This window comes from Solanum dulcamara, chromosome 5 (genome assembly GCF_947179165.1).
Source record: "Solanum dulcamara chromosome 5, daSolDulc1.2, whole genome shotgun sequence".
Classification (NCBI taxonomy): domain Eukaryota; kingdom Viridiplantae; phylum Streptophyta; class Magnoliopsida; order Solanales; family Solanaceae; genus Solanum; species Solanum dulcamara.
The window spans coordinates 55,915,621-55,937,506 of NC_077241.1; the positions used below are offsets into that span (position 1 = coordinate 55,915,621).

Consider the following 21,886-nt stretch of genomic DNA (forward strand, 5'->3'; position numbering starts at 1 on the left):
AGTGGTAATTTATTCTTTGTTACCATTGGAAAACTTAGTTTTTGAATATTGTCATTGGTGATCATAATATATAGACCATTCGTATAGTCGATACATTTTCATGTTTATGGTTTATGTTGGACCAACGAGATATACACTCTATCATTAGTCAACTATATGCGGATTGATAGAATGGTTTTAAAATGATCGATACTACACCTACTGAAATATGATACTTATATATAGATTATAAAGGACAGCCCAGTACACTAAAGCTCGCGCTATATGCAGGGTCCGACGTATATATAGACTATATATACATCTATATATAGTCTAGACTTATATATAGACTATAACTAGTATAATTTAAAAAGGAGAATGATTAATTAATAATAGATTATGTTATTGAAATTTATTCAATTAAATGAGTTTAAACAAGTAATTTGATCATGTAAGGGTGGATGTAAGATGGGAGTGGTGATCAATGATGTACGAGGAAGAGTTGGGGTTATACAATCAACATCCTCAGAGTAATGTTTGAGAAAGCACAAATATGTTGTGAGGTTATCACTTGTTCAAACATTCCCATCTTACATCCACCTTTACATGATCAAATTACTTGTTTGAACTCATTTAATTGAATAAATTTCAACAATATAATTGTAAGACCCCATAAAATAAAAAGTAAAAAGAAAGGAAAATTTTAAAAGTATTGGACAGACCCAGGCCTACGACTCATTTTAGGCTATTACGAGTCGTAAACTCGACTGGTGAAGGTGAAGTAAAAAGCTAAAAATTTATCAAGGCAAGATCAAGGTTGACGAGTCACTTGACGACTCATAGAAACCATGACGAGTCGTGGTAAAACTTCAGAGGCTTTCAAAGATCAAGAAAATTCATATCTTCACGAAGAGTGCACCTTACGATTCATAAACTCCAACACAAGTCGTAGACATGACTCGTAGGGGAACTTCAGAGAGGGAAAGAATTCAGAGTTCTCAAGATTGGGACTATGAGTCGACAGGATGAGTCATAGATACTTCGACGACTGTTAAAGGTAAATCCTAATAGAACTTCATAGACCTGTTTCTCAAGTAATTTTCAGGGCCTTCAGGACGATTCATTCCTACGACTCATCAGTGCTTTTACAATTCGTAGAACCAATCATAGGGTTGCCCGACTCTAAATTACTGAGGGGTTGTTTGGTATTTTCCCAACATTCTAATAGTGTATGTGGACATTTTTAAGGACTATATTCATTTAGTATTATGTCCTAAATACCTCTAGACTCTTTTTATTCCCTTATTATTTCCCAAACATATTCTAGACTTCTCTCCCAAGGTTCCTAAGAGTTCATCAAAGCTTTGGTTGGGGTTTCTTCAAGATCAAGTTTTCTTTCTCAAATTCAAGTTCAATTTCCATCAAGGTATGTGTGGATTAATTCATGGTCCCTTCCACCTATGGAGGCCAAGGTTTACTTCAAAAATATCACGAAATTTCATTACTTTTAAACTCAAATTTTGATGAATTGTGTTGGGCTATTTCAATTACGTTTTTAATCATTACTAATGATCATTATAAGTATACTTCTACATGAATTGAATGATTTTAAGTTGAATTGTGGATGCTCATGCATAAAGCTATTTTCAATGATGATATTGTGAAGTATGATTATGAATTTAATGATTTTAAGGTATTATCATGGATTTCACTCAAATTGACTATGTATATGAGTTATACTCTAAATTCAAGAATGAATTATGATAATGAATTACAAGTATGTTTAAGTTATGATTTTCATGCAAGTATGAAAATAGGTGACTTAGGGCCCTATATGGTGACCTAGGAACCTCATGATAAGAATTATGCAATTATAATTTGTGATGAGGAAAAGTCAATTCTCACATTGCAATTATGTTATGAAATGAGATACTCTATGAATTTCAAACCTATGATTATGTCTATGATATATGTTCATTATAATTTCTATGCTATGAATGTATTTCGTGGGATTTGACTTAGCACCGAGCAGACTTGAGGTAGAGGCCCTACCAAAAGCCTTAGTAGCAGCCTCTTATCCCTTAAATTACATGCCACCATAGGTTTGCCTTCATAGCTTAGCTAGTGGATTCACATATAGTGTATGTACATGACCCGCCTAGCGGGGTTGAGTCTACCTTGGCAAGTAGATTACTTTTTTTCTTCGTTGTATGGAGAGACAACAGGATTTCATTTTATAGATCGCATGGTATTATTGTCAGTTATGGTTCCTATCCCACATATGTATGTGCTCATTATTTTATTTTATGATTTTCAATTAAGTCCTTTAAATGCTTTAATCATCATGTTGTCCTCATGACTTTACAGATCTTCTTTATTATGTACATTCTTGATCATTGCATCTTATGATTTATATTGCATGTCATACCTAAATACTTAGTACATTTAAATGTGCTAACGCATATTTGTTGCCTACATTATCTCATAATGTAGGGATTAAGGTTGAGGATCACACTCGTACACATGGTTAGTGAGCTTCCTTTCTGGTAAACTTTTGATGAGTCCTCATCTATCGAGGACTAGATATGAGTTGGTTATTATTTTTAAAGACTTTTTGTTATGTCTCATTTTGGGGGCGATCTAGGAACATGTCTTCGCCCCCGCCCTTTTTCATTAGTAGAGGCAATTGTTGGACAAAACATGTAGAGTCTATGTAGTCGGATTATATTCATTTTTTCATTTTATGTTAGACTCTTTCTTATGCTATGTTCCGCTTTATTTTACCTTATGTATGTTTTATGATATGTCAAGAGGCTTGAGGTTGGAGGCCTTCGGGGTTTTGATCGTCGTGTTACGACTAGGCCCTAACTCAGGTCGTGACAATAATCTATTATTAATTAATTATTCTCCTTTTTAAATTGTACTAGTCATGATCAATATGTAAGTATCATGATCCAGTAGGTGAAGTATCGATCATGTTTAGATTATTATATCAACCTGCATATACCTGAATAATACTGGAGTGTATATCTCGTTTGTCCAACACAGACCACTCACATGAAAAAGTATCGACTGTATAAATGGTCTATATATTATGATCACCAGTGACAATATTCAAATACCAAGTGTTATATCGGAAAAAGATGATTTAAAATTAATTTTAACTTTTTAGAGAAAAAATTAATTTTAGAAAAGAAGAGTCGCCACTTAATTTTTTAAAGATATTAAAAAAACTTAATTTAAAAGATCCTAACAGATTTAAGTCTTAAAAATTTAGAGAAAAAGGTACGAGGTTCTTATTTCCATTTTGAGAAGGTGTTAAGCATTCAAAATGGCCGTTAGCGCGCAGTTATCCGACGATTTGAAAAATTATTTGACTAACTTTTGAAAATATTAATTTAAAAAGAAACGAAGACTTTAAAATTATATTTTTTTTAGAAAAAATAATCAAACTTAAACATTTGAAAATAATATACATGTGTATATAAAAAAAAGTAAAAAGTTTATCAAATAATTAAGTAAAGGTAGAAAATCATTTAAAAAATAAATTAACATGAATTGGTTTATCTTTAGGGAAATCTAATTAAGTTTAACCAAATTAAAATTTATATCTAAGCAACCATAAATAACATAAGTAAATAAATTATTACAACCCGAACCAATATAAATAAACAACAAACAACACATGAAAATATGGTCCGACACTTAGTTTATGTATGCTTGAACTAAGTTGTTGGGTCATCTACGTTTTGGGCCTTAAGCATAATTCTACTATATATCACAGTTGTGTATACACTATATATTGGAATATATATACTGTATACAGTGTATACAATATTATTTCTGTATATCAAACTGTGTATACACTGTATACCACCTATTTTTTCTCTGTATCTACTGTATATCACTCTATATCAGTGTATACGACACTGTTTTCCACCTATTTTCCGTGTATACAACCCAATATCAATATTCAAATCATGAATATTACCTTCCTTTCCATGTATCAACTTTTCAGCCATTTGAGCAAGATGATGGGAGACTCAAAACTCAATGATATGCAAAGATGGAGTCCAAAGATGGACTCGAATTGATATCACATGCACCAAAATAAAATTACATAGCCCAGATTTCCACATGAAAAACAACAAACAATAGCCCAAACTGCTGGGTTAGACCACTCAGCCCAAGAAAGAAAAAAAGTCTGTTTCAGTTTTACTAGCCTGTTGTAAGAATTTATTTTTATTTTTTTGGGGGGGAGGGGGGGAGTTTGTGTAGTATATGCTTTTGTACTCAATATGCATATTATACTTGGATTTCACTGGATATGCTGTTGTATACATACCTATATAATAACATATCAGTGGTATATGTTATGTATACTTCGGCCATGATGGTAAGTTAGTTCGCTGAAGGGTATATATATATCTGTAACTTTCCCATTACTTATTTTATGCTAAACCAAGGAATATATCATAATATTTTAAGTTATCAAATTGATGAGCATCCTAGAAGTGACTAACAACATGCATATATGTAGACAAAGAAAAGGAAAGAAGAAATATATTCAACTAACTAACGAACACGGATTTAATATATACGCTATACTAGCTCAAATTTTAAAGAAAGAATTAAATCAATTAGGCCATGAAAAATCTAATTAAATAATAACTTTAAGCATATTTTTGTTATCTAAATCATGTTAAAAGAGAAATTAAAAACATAAAAATATATATTGTCAAAGAAAACTATTTGGAAAAATAATGAACAAAACTAATATCTTTCATGAATTAATCCTAACACATGATAGTTAATTAATCCTAACACATACTAACTATAAGAAATTTCTATCATTAATCTAATTACTCTTAATACATGCTAAGTAAAAAAACAAGACTACGAATCAACTAAATAGAAAACATAAAATAATTAAATAAAATAAAGCTGAAAAAAGATTTTACCTCTTTCTAGGCAGCGAGACTGAAGATGATGAGCGGAAGACAACTTCACCACCACCCAAGAGCTTGATGGAACTTCAATCTATAAAAAAGAAAAGATTAAAAATTTAGACTCGAACCTTCGTGGGTTTGATGTTACAAGAACACTGTTCTTAGCCTAAATTTTGACTTCAATCTCCTATATTCCTTGAAGAAAAATATAGATTGAAAGCTAGAAATTTTCACAACTTTTAAGCTGGGGACAAGAGTCCAAAATCCTAGCCAAGTTGAGAAAATTTCTAACTTTGGGTGAGTAAAAAACCTCCCACTTCCTCTCCTTCTTAACAAGAATATGAGCCTTTATATAGACTCCAAAAATTTCAAATTTTCATACAATTATTGATGTGGGAGATTGGGGAATTTTTTATTTTATTTTTTTTAGAAAAAAAACTAAAATTTTCAAAAATGCAAACTATAATTAAACCAACCTAACTAACATTGTATTTAGTTAAAAATAAAATCTTTTTGAGATAATTTTCGAATAACTACATAAATAGTAATCAAAGATATAGTTATATAGAAATATGTATATTATACTAAAATTTATAAATAAAAAAATAGTTAAGAATAACATGAAAATATCTTTGCTTTTTATAAAAGCTAATAATTTTAAAATGTTTGAAATTTAAAAAAACTTGATAGCTAATTTGCGTTGTGGAGGGTCAAAATTGGGTGTCAACACCAAGTTCTCCAACGGTAACAAAGTACAAATTACTATTCTTTCAACGGTAACTTCTATTTTTTTGTATAAAAGGAAGGCAATCCCTCATATATATTTTTGACTCATTAACTCTTCCATCTTATTCTATTTTAAACAACTCAAAGATTTCTTTTCACAATGTCTCAAGCATCACAAACATCCAATGCAAGAAAGTCTTACATTTTTCATTGTGGTTTTTCAGCTATGTTGAGGAAATCACACACTGATACGAATCTCAATCGATAATTTTTTAATTGTGCATTTGTCATATGTTCTTTTTTAAGTGAATCAAAAATGTTTCATCAACGAACAGTCCATTAAAATTTAGTCTGGGATTGGAGACATCGAATTTTTAAGGCATTGCCAAATTTCAACTATTACAAAGGCTTCAGAACTCCAAAAAAAAATAAAGATCTACTAATGATTTTATTCAAAGAAGTCGAAGAGCAAAGAGATCACTTGAAAGGGTTACTAAAAGACACCGAAATAGAAAGAGATCAATTAAAAAAAAGGTTAATTTTAGCTGAAGAAAAAGAGAAAGCCCTAAAACTTATATTGTATGGTCTGTTGTTTGTATTTGCTTTTTGAAAAGGTGTAACAAGGTTGTAATAGTACTGAATAAATAAAAGTATATATCTTAAACTATTACACTACTATCTCTTTTATTCATGGTCAATATTATTTATAAACAACAATGATATTAGTCTACTAAAAAGAACAATTTCTATTCACACAATCTATAACATTGATAATTGACAATGATATAACTCTATAAGTAGTTAAGAAGATGGTTAAAAAATGTAGCAAAACATGAGATCCCATATACTATAAAAAAAACTGTCATATTAACACATGTTAATCTGTTTATCATCCCAAAAACAAAAACAACCATGAGATTCCAACAACCACCATACATAAAAAAACAATTTTTTTAACCAAACATCCCACCCAGCAAAACTAAGCCTTACATGTATAGACAAACCACAAAAATAGCAAAACAACAAAATATTTTAAAACGTCTTAAAATACCAATAATATTAACTGTCTTTTTTCATCTTTCTCCTCACCAACATCTGCACCATTGAGTTCCATAATAATACCCATCATGTCCACTGAAACAGAATCACTGTCTTCTTCATCTTTTTTTTTCTTCTTTCTCCTCTTCTGCCACATCAGTGGCCAAGCCTTCTTCTTATTCTAACTCCTCCTGTTCTTGAACTTCTTCTTTTTCTTCCATTTTCTCATCTTCTAGTTCTTTTCTTCTTCTTTCTTATCTTCTCCTACTTCATCAATTCATCAACTGTTGCCTTCTCCTTCTCTTTTTCTTTATCAACTGTTGCCTTCTCCTTCTCTTGTTCTTTATCAACTACATTGTCATTCTCTTTTTCTTCTTCATTCTCGTCTTCTATAAACTTATCAACTGCCTTCTCCACCTCTTTTTTTTCTTCTTTCTTCTTTTTTTCGACTTCAACAATTGTCTTCTCCTTCGCCTTTTCTTCTTCTTTCTTCTTTTTTTCCAACTCAACTGATGCTTCAATGTATTCATCAACTGTAGCTTCAAACTCTTTTTTAATTTCTACAAATTCTTCATCATTAGTTACAAGGTCAGTGGCCAAGCATTCATACAAATAAATTATTTAACAACAATAATATATAAACTAGTTTACCTTGCTTCATCTTATTCTTTTCAATTATCCTTAATTTTTCATCTTGTATATAAGCAACAACTTCCATCATTGGTTGCTCGAGGGATACAACACGCTTGCACAGATTTTCATCAATAGAAATACTCAACACATTTTTCTTTTTACTCGAAACAGAATTCTCACAAACTTGGATTGGAGTGAGACCATCCAAATATTGATCCTCCACCGCTACTGTTGAAGTGAGAACGATCACACCTTTTAAATCAGCCTTCAAAGCATCATGGACCGTGTCCTTAGCTTTATCCATACATGGATTGAGTACTGTCATGTAATTTTGTTTCAAGGAATGGGTGCATAATCTACAAAATGAAAGGAAAATATAAATATTAACACAATATTTATTAATTTAAAAATATAAAAAATGACAAATAAATTTATAGCTTTATACTTTTTTCTTTGTACTTAAATGGATCAGCTTCCATTAGATTATCACTCTTTATTGTGTGTCATCTAAGTAAACGAGGAATGAAAAGAGGAGAATCCAAACACTTGCCGACGTACTTTCCAAGATGAGAAAAAGCCTCGTATATCCAAACCTGGAATTAATAAAAGAACAACTAAATAAACAGGGTCTATAAAATACTACTAAATAAATAAGATTCTATCAAAAATCAACTATATGATTGATAATTAAGTATCAGGAATGCCCAGGGAAAGCCGTAAAGAGCATAAGATGCATTCTTCTTTTCAGTGTATATTTTTTGCTGCTTCTTCAAATTAATTTTATTCTTCAGATACGTCAACATCAAATCAAAACACTCTTTCCCCCATGGATAACTCATGAAGAAATCTAAATCATTCACCATTTTGATGTGGTTTGAATCCACAATCTTCGACGGATCATAAGCAAGCAGAATTGCATGGACAAACCAAACTAAAGAGAACCTCAACTTCTGCTCTTTACTCATTCTAGTTCTCTTGATCAAACTCAACAATTTTGCACCATGAATGTTCTTATTCTTGGTAACTTTGTAGTAAAATTTATTTCCTTTTTCAAGAACTTTGTTCATTTTTAATTTACGGGGGTATGCCGAGCAATTCAGCCTTGTAATCAATGCAAATTCTCTTAAGTCAAAATATACAGGCTTATCATTTACACAAAATCAAATTTCAGGTAATTTTTTATCATTCTTGACACGTCGCAACAACATATAATGGACCAACTGTCCATTGAACTTAAAATAAACTGGAATATGCATCAAGTGGCCAAAACAGGTACCCTTAAAGTCATGATAAATTTTTTCATCAACTAAATTTTTTCTAAAATCTTGATATAGAGCCATCATTGCTCTAACAGATATTTTTGTTGGAAATGATCCTATACTATCCATCTAAGTCGCTAGGCCATACGACTTATCAGAGATATCTTTTTCACAAATTGACAAGGATAGGGGATCAACCTCATCTCCACTAAGGGTATCTCTACTAATGTCCCCATCTACACTATCTCCAGTTTCACTAGACTCAACATCAACACTATCTTCGTCACTACTATTGTGGTAGTTGTCAATCTCATCCATTGTTCTAGATTCTGACTCATCAGGCTCCTCAACTATAATTTTTTCTTTTTTGAAGTTTTTGAAACTTCTTCAGCAGCCTTTCATGTCATATTTTTAGGAGGAGTAAGAGTAGATCGTTTGATGTTGTCGCCTCTAGTTTTAGCCATAATATATTATCTACAAGAACAATCAATCAGAGTAATACAACCAACCAGAGTAAGGGTTTAGCCATAATATACTATCTACAAGCATGATCAATCAAAGTAACAGAACCAACTAGAGTAAGACTATCGACCACTAGTCTATTAACACAATCATAATAATTTTCAAATAAAAACATCCAAATAAGTACTACTTTAAATAAAAATTGACCATGTTGTGGAAGGAATATCCAGAAATACTAAACTCGATCTCGAAAAAATTTCGATCTTTAAAAATTTTAGATCTCAAAAACAGTAAAAATATCAAAAAACTGACTGAGATAAACATAAATATTTAAAAAAAAAATAGATATTTCCCAAATTGAAATACCATGTAATGCGAAATCAAGAACATGCCAAGAAAGGTGAGAGTTTGAACGATTAAACTTACCTGAGACGAAAGTGATGAGAGTTTGAACTTGAGGATGAGAGCTTTGAACTCTAAAAACGTCTTTGTTTTTGCAGAAAAATGAGATTATGGAGGTTGATGGTTTTGGAAGAAGAAGAGGCGTTGAAGATAAGTGGGAGAAGTCGGAAGAGAAGTTGGACAAACTTTTCTAGAAACTTATTGGAATCTCGAGGGGTTTTTAAATATATTGGGATTGATTTTTAATATGAAAATTTATTTAATAGTTTAAGTAATGGTAAAATATATTTTTATAGACTTGTATTTTATCCCCAAGTTTTTGTAAAGTTTAAAGAAGTCCCTAACACCACAATTCAAGTTTGTAAAATATTAAATATGTTCATGACCCCATAATTCAAGTTTATAAAATATCACATAAGCCCATGACCCAATCATTTTTTTACCTTTTTTAACCCTAACCCTAAAAAAATTAAAAAGAAAATAAGTGGTTATTTGTTGAATTAAGTTTGGGGGTTGTCCCCCAATCCAATTAATCTCCAGAAATATGGATTCCAGAAAGCTACTGGAATTCTAGTTGATGCCTCTATGTACAGGAGCATAGTGGAAAGTCTCCAATACTTGGCACTCACTAGACATTATATCACTCATGCAGTCGACATAGCCAGTCAGTTTATGCAATGTCAAAATAGTGAACATCTTCAAGGTGTAAAAAGGATCCTCACGTACATTAAAGGGACTGTACAGCATAGTGTTAAAATTATTTCACACTTACCTTGTAAGTTATATGGTTACTTAGATGCTGATGGGGGAGGTTGTTCCCTTAATAGGAGGTCAACTACCAGGTAGACCATTTATCTTGATGCAAACTACATCTCCTGGGCATCCAAAAAACAAAATGCAGTGGCAAGATCGAGTGTTGAGGCTGATTATAGAGCTTTGGCATATACTGCAGTTGAAATTACCTGGATTATCTATGTTCTACATGACATTAGTGTGTATCTAAAGACAATTCCTATATTATTTTGTGATAATCTAAGTGTCTTGTATCTGACAGTGAATCCATCCATGCATGCCAAGACCAAACATGTGCAAATAGATTACTATTTTGTTCGAGAAAAAATAGCCAGAGGACAGTTACTCATAAAGTTTGTAAGGTCCAAGGACCAACTAGTTGATATGCACACCAAATCCTTGACAAAGCAAGCTTTTGATGATTTTAGAAGCAGGCTAGGAGTGAATGTTCCACCACTCACTAGCTTAAGGGGAAGTGTTGAAGATAAAGATAAGGATGATGATCAAGACACCTAACCGAACGAGATTAATGCAGTCATGTAGTCTAATTTTAATCCTTGTAGGAGTCTGTGATTTAAGTCTTAGAGTCCTTCTATGAATCTATGTCAAAGCATTGTATTAGCTAGAATAGAACTCTTGTGTTAGGCAAAGTCAGCTGTAATATTCTCCTATATAAAGGATCCATTGTAATCGAGATATCAATAAATACACAAAAACAACTTCGCCTAAACTAGCTTGAGAATTCTTAAGTGTGGTGGCTTTCTGATGTAAGATTTTGGAAGAGTCTAGCCATTCTGATGTAACATTCTAAGGGGATGTTTAGTATTGTTATGGCTTTTCAATGTAAGATTCTAAGAAGGAATTACTATTTCTAAAGTAAGATTCCGGAAGAAGCTAGATTCATGCGGCTACCCTCATGTCTGATTCTGAGAATGATCATCCCTTTCGATGTAAGATTCCGTAAGAGGCTGACCTTCATTGGAAAATCATGGTATAAGATTTTAGGATGAACTATACCTTTTTTTGCAACTATTCTGATGTCATATTTTGATAGTCCTTGCTTGAGTTCATGGCTAGTGATCTTGATTATTCCGGAAACCATTCTTCTTTAATATTAGATCTTACATGTACTCGGTGGATTTATGGGGGTCCAATTAGGTTTATTTCCTGTATCTTGTCTCTTGAGTGCACTTTTTGGTCTTATGGAGGTCTGGTTAGGTTTTAGATAGTTTAGATTACTTAGATTCTCCCTATGCGACTTATGGCTTATATTCCGATTATTGTTCCCTTATAGCTTCTTTACTTACCATTTTACCTTTCTTGCATTTCTTTAGGCTTTCACAATCTCGAGCTCGATCGATCGATGATGCCTATTGAGTACCCATTATTTTGGTACTCATACGACACTACATCTCTTTTTCCTGATGCAGATCTAAGTTCTAGTCGACCGTGTTGATCCTAATGCAATGAAGTTGATAGCTAGAGGTTGAAGGTGAGTTTGCTGGTGTTCAGAGTTGACACATCTCCTTTTGTATATTTTTACTGGTATTTTGTATTTCGAGATGGCCTGTTTTTTTGTATATGTCTAGTCTTATACTGATGCTTGTTAGGTTTTAGGATGGATCTTTTGTAGCTTTTATCCTCGTGCATTGTATGAATATAGATATGTCTTGCTCTTTCCTTTACTGTTTTATTTACTTTGATTATATTTCCCTTTAAGTTAGTATTTCCGCACTCTAAGATCGTTACTTCTATTCTAGGCTAAGGGTTAGCTTACATACTGGTAGGTGATAGTAGTTACCATCATGACCCGTGGTTTTGGATCGTGATAAAGTTAGTATTAGAGCCCCAAGTTTACTGGTGTCATTAGTACAAAACTAATATCTAGTAGAATCTTATGAATCGGTGTGGAGATGTCTATATCCAATCGTTGGGAGGCTACATGACATTTTTAGGGAATTCTCTCTTTTGATTCCTTATCATGCATCATTAGTCGTGTTTTGTTTCTGAAAATCTCCTTTGTTCCACTCTTTTGCTAATGGTTCACACTAGGGGTGCAGCAGCTGGGGAGATGCTCCCGAGCCCATTGAGAGGGCCCTAACTAGGGCTGAGATAGAGGTCAACCCCGAGATCCAAGATGAGCTGCAACACCAGTTCAGAGTCAAGACAGAGATATTATATTAATCTCGTCACTAGCCACAATTGGCGCCTATTCCTAGCTGGTGGGGCGGGGTCAGCTTAGCCACCACCCGAGCCTGTAGTTGCGTAGGGACTTCAGACGACTATTGCCCAACTTCTTCCAACACTTGGTGGTATGCAACATTTCTAGTGCCAGCTATTCCGGATCCATCTACGAACCGTAGGACCTTGTACGGTCTGAAGATATCCCTCGTAGAATCACATCTCAGACTTTAAGGTTTTCCCCAAGTGTTCAGGCTTTCTACGAATGCCTTCCTACGACATGTAGGTACTTCTATGGATCGTAGGTGGGCTCGTAGAAGCCTGCACCAGATCATTTTTCTACTTTTTTCCTTTCATTCCGTCTTTTCAATTTTTGAGGTGTTACATTTCCGTTCCAAGATTCAATTGTTTTACTCACACACTCCAACAAAGGTACTACAAGAAGCTTTATTTAAGGTAGAATATAGCATTATTTATTGATTCTGCGATGTTATTTGTTAATGTCCATGTCCTCAACGTGAGCAGAATCAATTTTCAAGATCTGCTTTCATTAGATATACACGAAATTTTGGACTTATCTCATCCATTCTTCCCATTAATTCATCAAACTCTTGCACATTATATGCTTTTGTCAAACTGAAGAATAATTTTCTCACCTCTTCAGTGTTTTTCTGTGTTTTCTTCAGTAGCTTCATAGATGACAAATACATGCATAATGTCAAAATCTCGGATAAACTGCGGCAGTAGCATTTCATATACTTTTATTTCTATTAGAAATAAAACACATCCTCTCTATCACCAAACGCAGTCTTAAAACAATTGAAGAACCAAGCCCATGATTTATCATTTTTCGAATCAATAATACCATATGCAAGTGGCAAAATATATCCTACAAATATACCAGATTATTTACCATTAACCACACCAAACATATCTAATACGTCAAATATAATCAAATAATTGTAATTTGAATTAAATTCATTCGAACACAAAATAATAACATACCTCCCGGATCCAATGTGCTCTCTATTAACATGGTACCTTCATAAGTTGATTTAAAAGAATACCAACTAATTTAGTTTGGTATTCCATATAAATAAGAAATAATTAGTACCATACACAATGTTCATTATCACATTATAATTAGGTTTTGTTTTTCATCATTAACAATAGATGTTTAATAAAGAATCTCAATCAATAAATAAAACCAATTAAATACTTCAAAACTATCAAAATCAAACCATATATTTAATACATATATGTTACATCCCATCTTCCGTCGTGTTGAACTAAAATTGACACATTGTTCATAAATGTTATTGAAACGATTTTTGCAACAGAGAAGGTAGATAGTTTGATTTTGGTTACAATACGTTCCTTGTAGTTTATGAAAGAAAAATTATTCACTAATGTTTGAGATATTTATGGAAAGTAAATACCTAAAAGGGAGGAAATTAAGGGACTAGATTATCATTAACTAATAAAACGTGGATTGTCCTTTTATGATTTCCATTTTACTTTTTTAGTGTCTTGTAAAAAATTTATTGCCATGTTAGTGAAAACTAAAACTATTGTTATATAGTGATTATTTAGGTATTTATTTTGTATAATTAGGTGTTTTGCCCTAAAAATAAACAAGACTCAATATCTCAACACTTATTTGCCTACTATAATGTGACTTTTTAAAAATGAAAGGCCAAGAAGGTCGTATATTAATTATAATAGATTTCAAAAATTACCAGAAAAAATATTTTTTAATAAATAATCAGTGATTTTAGCGATACTTTTTATTTATTATCATTTATAGCAATATATAACAATATTATGATATATCTGTCATGTATTAAAAGTGAATTATGCATGCAATAAAAATGTATTATAAGTGTTTTAAAATATATTATACGTGTTTGATAAGAAATTGACACAATGTATTATAAGTGTATTAAAGTATATGATAAATATATTATCCATCAATAAAACTTGAGTTTTATAAAAGAAAATCGCGTATTAAAACTGTATTACAAGTGTTCAGTAAAAAAAAATATTATCACTATAAATGATAAATGTTTTCTTAATATAGTATATTTATGTAAGTTTCCTAGTAAAAAAGTAAGTAATATAAGTTTCTGTGGATCAAATCATAATCGAATCCGATCCAGCCCAAAAATAAAACAAAATAAATTAGGAATGTTTGTTTAAGGACTACAGTCGTTTTTCCCGGTGAAATCGCAAAAGTTTGTTGGGTAGTCACTGACCCAGTGTTCAAAAGAGTGTTTTGCTCATTATTTAGTAGCACCCCTATTCGAAACTATCCTTGTTGATTGTACTTGGTCTGGATTGTCATATTTCTTATTACTTTTATTTTCTTTTGCCTTTAATTTAGGTGACGGTCCAAATTTCTTGACAATTTGCTTCATATTCTACTATTATCTTCCTTTTCCACTTTTTCTCCGAATATTTGTGTTTGATTGGCTTTTTCTTTTCTAATTTTCGTACGTTCACAATTATGTGAAACAAGGTCATGATGAATATTTCATGACTGGAGGAGTTCTTCTTGTACATTATCATTTGTTGATTGGGATAAATCGCCAAAGCCAAAGCCTTTGAAGATTCAGTCTATTGGATCTACTTTGCTGGGTTAGTCTGAATCTCTACAACCGTAGTCTCTTCATTTCCCTCAGGTCTTCTCCTTTGTCATCTTTCTCTAATTTCTCCCTATCATTGATTTTATCTTTCTCTCTACTTTACAATTCAAAGGAGTCTAAGATAGTTTGTTCAGTGCTTACTATAATTTTTGTGAACTTCTTCTCATTGTTTGTTATGTCAGGAACAACATCATTAATAGCTAGACACTAATTTGTAGCCTTCTCGGTATCACTATCATCATTTATATCCACAATTGAGGCTTCTCTAACCCCCTTGTCTTCTGCAAGGTTGGATTTATCACCATCATTCTAAGTAATGGGCTCTCTACTTTTTATGTTGATGTTTTCCTCTTCCCCCTCTCCATCTGATCATTCTGTTTTCTCCCTTCTTTTCTTTCATGGAATCTCTCTAGGTGTTGTGATTGTTTCTTGTACTTTATTGAAAAGTCTTTCTTCACCCATTTTCTTGTGTTAATGGTCTCCTCTTCTTGCTATTTATTGTCCACAACTGCCTTTTTTATCTATTGAGTATAATCATCAGTTTTATTGGTTCCATTACATGTATTTGGCCTTATAATATTATGTCATTCTTTCAAGGCGTTGTTTTCAGCAATAGTGTTAACCATTTGATGGTTTTTGTTATTGTTAACTTCTTGCAGTGGGTCTCCAATATGCTTGTTAGTATGTTCATCATGATCGTAACTTTTTCCAAATTATCAATAGCATTAAATGCCTTTAAATAGTTTGATGTATTTTAATAATTTAAACAAGCTGCATATTCAGCCCCTAATGTTTGTTTATGTTTGTTGTTTGATTTGCGCCAAGTTCATCGTTATCTTTGAATTAATCTAATCGACGCTTGAACATGCAAACCATCCACTTAGCAACTGCATGTGCTAATTTATGCTAATAACAAGTTTTGAAGTAATAATTAAGCTCGCTGACATCTTATCAAAATTAAAATTATAAATTTCAAAACTCAAAAAATTTGAAAATGAACTTTTATTCAATAGTATAGTCTGAAACAAATTATAAATTTGTACTCAAGTAAACCAAAATTGTGCAATAAATAGATAGACATCATTTAAATCTTATATTGTACAATATAGTGCCAATACCTTTCCCAATTTAATATACAGTATTTGATTTCTGAAATACAGTGATCCAATTCTACTAAATATAATTCGTGTTGAATAAGTCTACTAAAAAAGTAAAACGTGTTAGAATGAGTCTACTAAAAAGGTTAACGGCCTTTTCTTAATGCTAGTGTTATTTGTTGTATTATATTATATTATATTGTAAATTTTATATATATGATATATATTGTTATTTAAATTTTATTATATTATATTATTTAAATTTATAATTAAATAAAAATGAAAAGATCTTATTTTATTTTATGTGACAATCAATTTAGTGTGATTGCGTAGTTATTTTTAATATATTTTTTATTTTATCTTTACTTATCAATTAATAATCTTATTCTATCATCTATCCTATTTTTTCATTGTATCATTTACATGCAAATTAGTGATGCGTGATATTATGTAATAATAAAAAACAATACAATTTATCACTAAAATATATAATACGATGCAATACAATATAATACAATCCATCACAATGCAATACAATATAATACAATCCATCACTTGATGATTTACTCGTTTCATATATTTATATTGACTTGACATTCCTGAAAAAATGTTAAGTAAATTGATAATTTTATTATATCAATTATAATTGTGATAACGCATTTTTTTTGGCTGAAAAATGAATTTGAGACGATTAGTATTCCCTATGTCTAAATTATTTCTTAATTCAAAATAAAAATTTACTAATAAAAGAGAATGGACAAATACACGTTGACATAGACAGAAGCGGAACTACGCCTACTAATTTGTAGTACTAATTATTATACGTGCGCAGCGGAAGAGTCGCATATTATTTTAAGAATTGCATTTAATTTAGCACATCAGCGCTGACTACTGTATACCTCCCCACATCCCATGTTCCTTTATAAAACTCTTCTTAATGACTCCATCTCAACTTCATATTACTATGTTCTTCATTTTCCCAGTCACAGACCGCATCGCTAAACCTTTCCTTTCCATGGCCGATCTCCCATTAATTTCTTCCTCAATTTCTACTTTGTTTACATATTAACTAAAGAAAAGGAAAAAACAGAGCTTCAATATGCTTAACTGAAAGGACAAGAGAGTACCAAGAAAATGATAATTTGTGATTGAGATCTTCAATGAATTTAAGTCTGACTATGAGGAGAGAAAAAAAAATACTTAGAATTCCAACACTTTCTTCACAATTCTAGGAAAAAAAACCTCAACTTTATCAATTAACTTTGGCATTCTTCCTAATTTCTTCTTAAGTTTACAAACAAATCCAAAAAAAAAAAATTAAAAAAAAAACAGAGGAGCCAATTTGAACCCCAAAAGAAATTACTATGATTATACTTGAACCGAATAAAAAAAGAAGAAAAAAACTCAAACCAAATTAGAAGGTCCATTTCAAGATCTTGATTCTCAGATCAACCTTACACTTAACATTGTTCGTTGATGCAACAGGTGGAGTTTTACCTTTTGGAGTCTGTCCATGAATTCCTTCACATGTTACTCTGATCCCTACCCTTTTGCTTTTCAATTTGTCCATTTTCACCTCTACCATCGTATCCATCAAGATTGTCACAGGCAACCCAGCTTTTCTCTTCAGATCTGATTTCAAAGACGAAACTGAATCCACATCAAGCACTTGTGACACCATCGATAGAGTCGAGTGTATAATGGTAATGTTATTCGGAGTACTAGTGAATCCCGGAAACGACCCTTTTGCTAAAACAACTTGATTTGAGAGTGCAGTTATAGAGATACTGTTATAATTGTATATCAATTTCTTGTTTGGGTTTTTGGTTGAGAGTGTGAGGTTCAATTTTGCAGTGAGGTGGGTTGTATCATCGGCGGAGGTAGTGAGGTTAAAATTAGAGATCTTGAGTGAGGAAATTGAGAATGTGGGACGTTGAGGATGGTAAAGGACGTAAAAAATAGCACCAGCAATAGCTGCAAGGAGGAGAATGATGAGGATGATGAGGATGGACCAAAAACAACACATACAGAAACAACGCCGGCCACTGCAACGACGTCGGTTGTGTCGGTGGTAGGCAGTTGGTGTCGGTCGGTAAGGGACACGATTTGGGTTGTACATCTGGTTCTTAACGGGGGCAGCGTTTGGATTTGCGGCAGTAGCAGTGGGTGCGGTGCCATTAGGCTTGGCTGAAGGGTAGACTCTGTCAGTCATTCTTAGATTTTTGGTATTGACAAGAAAAATAAAGAGAGTAGATGTAAAGACCAAACAAGTACTACTCCAATAGAAAAACAACAAGAAGAAGATAATGTATATGGGAAGAAGATTGGTTTGGTTGTTTGGGGAAGAAAATGAAAAATTGTGAAGTAAAGGTAAAGCAAAGTGTCAGTTTCTTTTGTGTTCAAATGGATTTTTTTTCTTTCTTTCTTGATTTGGTTCAAAGTGTAGACTATAAACCACCAAGTGGGGGCAAATGGGGATACTTACACCTCACCAACAAATGGGAATCTCTTGGCTGGCTTGGGGGCTTGCATTGCTTGTTTTGCTTTCTTTTTTTTGTTTTCGTTTTTTAGATTTATCACTCTGCTACGCCCACTTGGTTTTGTCTAGGTCTGTCTTCTTTTTTCTTTTTTTTTTAAATATATGTCAAGTTGCTTTTACATTCTATGAAAATTCTTAAACGCAATCAAATTGACTTGTATATATCCAAACATGTGCTTACATTTTTACAATTTTTTCTAATGTCTAATGGTGGGGGATGTGGGACTATGGAGTGTAGTCAAATTTCTAAAATTATTTTATTTTTAAAGTTTTTGTTTTTAAAAATACTAAGAAGTAACTTTTTGTATTGACTTGTCCCTGTCGTTATGAATGAGTCAATGGGGAGGAAAATGGGCCAAAAACCTTTTGGGTAGTGACTTGAAAATATTAAGCTTAGGCTAGACTTGGACAAAATCTGAATCAGGTGAGGTCTAGGATAATTCGGTAATGGATGGGGGATTTAATTTTCTGTTTGATTGATTGAGTTGATAGCCAAAACGATACGGAGCATGTATGGCTTTACAAAATCATAATCGGACAAGTAAAACTCCCGAAACTTAACTTGGCGTGAAGTATAGATCTTAGAACGTCATAGGATGAGGGTGTGTTGTAAAATTGGAGGCTTGAGACTCAAACACGAAGATTCTGTCTCTGTGCATTCCGTCAGGACGGGGATGTTGTAGCGGAATGGTCCCGCTGTGGCGGGACAGTCGTGATTTAATAAGGAAAAAGTCTCAAAAAATGTTTTTTTCTGCACTTCTCATGTTTCGAAAAAACTCGTGATTCCTTTCATGTTTTCACTCACTGTTGCGCCAAAGGTAAGTTAAATACTCCCATACTTCGTAATTTGATTCTTAGAACTTAGAATCATAGTTGATCATTATTGGGGGAGGGTTTTGGCTTGAAATATATGATGGGAAAAGCCCTAGTTGAGCATTAGGATCATGGGTGTGGCCAAGAGTTGGAAGATTGTTATAATTCAGATAAATTAGGCTATTTTATTGATTCTTTGCATATGTGTGACTGTTTTTAGACCAAAACAAGCTGAACGAACTCGAAAAAGGAAAGCTTCAGTAGTTTAGAGTTTTCAAAAGCTTGTTTTCGAGGTAGGTGATGGATTTTCTTCCCGTATATGTTATATGTACCTAATAGTTGCTTCATCTGTACACATATATGTATGTGAATAGGAAAAGATGAAATGAATCATGTTAAATGACTGTTTATTGACTATGGCTTGCAATGAACCTATTCTTGGTAATTATGACTGCTAAAACAATTCACTGTATTTATGATTGTAATGTGTTTATTTGGATCGAGTGTCACATTCTGACACATATTTGGATCGAATGTCACGTTCCAACACATACTTGAATCGGGTGTCACGTTTGACACAATATTGAATCAGGTGTCACATTCCAACACACCAATAGGTGAAGTATGAGTTTCCTGAGAGGAAAACTCCTAACTGTGTTATGAACTAAGGTTGTTGACATGTGTACTCTATATATATGTGTGTGCACGCGCGCGTGTGTTTACTGGTGTTGTAAGTTCTTATTCATATCTTACTTACTAGCTAGCCGCGTGATCCTACCAGTATATCGTTGTTTGTTTACTAATACTATACTTACTCTTTTCTTGTTGAGTACAGGGCATCTTCAGGCGACTGCTAAGAGACTTCGGTAGATGATCATTGAGCTATAGAATTCAAGGGTGAGTCAAGTGTTCTAGGGTACCATGAGTTCTTCGTATATCTTGATCTATCCTTCCCAAACTTAGACTTTCAGACATTGCTGTTTTATGGTTTTCGGGGTTGCACCCCCTTTTCTTTAGACTTGCTATGTTATTAGAATTTTGGTACGATGAATTTCAGGTCCTAGGTGTTAAATTTACGCATATTTTAGTTGGATTGACTGAGTTTATGGGGATTCAGCACCCTTTCTATATTTAAACATGCTTCGTTATTTAAATGTTTTTATTCCTTGAGAATGTTGACTTTAGGGTGTTGTATTGGTTCTCCCATCGGAGAATTCGTGTGGGTGCCAATCACGACAAGTCAGGATCGTGACACTTTTGTTTGATCAATAAATTTAAAACACAGTTTTAAACAGTAATTAGTGTTTGATCAAATATTTTTAAAATGTTTCTAAATATATTTTTATCAGAAGTGTTTTCCAAAAAGTACCTTAGAAAAAAAACTATTTTGTTTAACTTGTGCTATTTTCAAGCACTTATTTTTTCAAAAAACTTGATCGAACACCTCTTTTCAAAAAATAAAAATAAAAAATTGACCTCCATTCTTTTATTAGTCCACTTTTTAGTTTGACATTTTCTTTTAACAAATAATTTTGATGATTTCTTTTGATCAAATTACTCATATTAGTAATTATATTTTAGAAATTTAAATTTGAATGCTAGTACTCTATGTAATTAGATAATAATAAATTAATAATAGAAAAAAATTAATAAATCTCTCTTAATATATCAAAATAGGAGAAATAAAAGGAAAAAACTTATGTAATGAAGGAAGTGTTATTTTTATCTAATTATCAATTAATATTTATCATTAGGATTGGCTTTATAAATAACATAATAATATTATATTTATCATTTTTATAAATATTATAAAACTTGAACTCATACGAATGATAACAAGATAGACAAAATAGATGACCTAGAGGTCGTTTGGATTGACTTATAAGTTGCTTATAAGCTGTTTTCCATTTTTTTTTTAGTGTTTGACTAGCCAACTTAAAATTATTTTGTGCTTAAACTAAGCCCCAATAAATAGTTGAGTTTATTTGGATGAACTTATTTTAAGCAGTTTATAAGTTGAAAACAGCTTATAAATCAAAAAAAAAGTGGTCTGCACCTACTCTTTTTTTTTTTAACTTATAAGCAGTTTTCAACTTATAAGCTGCTTAAAAATAAGTCAATCCAAACAGGCTACTAAGTGATAAAATGTAATGGATTCTCAAAAGAACATCAAACTGTGCAAAAACAAAAGTAGTCGTAATATGCATTGGCATTATTTACGCGTTATTTATTCATATACCATCTAACTTGATTAGTAAGATCAATATTAACATACAATTTAGACACAAAAACGTAAAATATTTCGTTTTTTTTTAGTACAAAAAATATATATTGACAACGACTTTGTTAGAGTCTCATGTCAGATGGGTTG

General features: G+C 32.1%; 2 protein-coding genes across 2 annotated transcripts; both read right to left on the reverse strand.

The window, feature by feature from the left end:
- Nucleotides 1–6,956: 6,956 nt before the first annotated feature.
- Nucleotides 6,957–8,902, reverse strand: LOC129890616 (uncharacterized). The gene is made up of 3 exons (XM_055966136.1): nt 8,733–8,902; nt 7,344–7,681; nt 6,957–7,252 (listed from the first exon to the last, which is right to left on the reverse strand). Exons 1-3 carry the CDS (start codon nt 8,900–8,902, stop codon nt 6,957–6,959), a joined length of 804 nt encoding a protein of 267 aa, XP_055822111.1.
- Nucleotides 8,903–17,287: 8,385 nt separating this feature from the next.
- On the reverse strand, nt 17,288–18,585 carry LOC129888328 (NDR1/HIN1-like protein 6). Its single transcript, XM_055963325.1, has one exon. It carries the CDS (start codon nt 18,373–18,375, stop codon nt 17,578–17,580), a length of 798 nt encoding a protein of 265 aa, XP_055819300.1. The 5' UTR covers nt 18,376–18,585; the 3' UTR covers nt 17,288–17,577.
- Nucleotides 18,586–21,886: the final 3,301 nt, after the last annotated feature.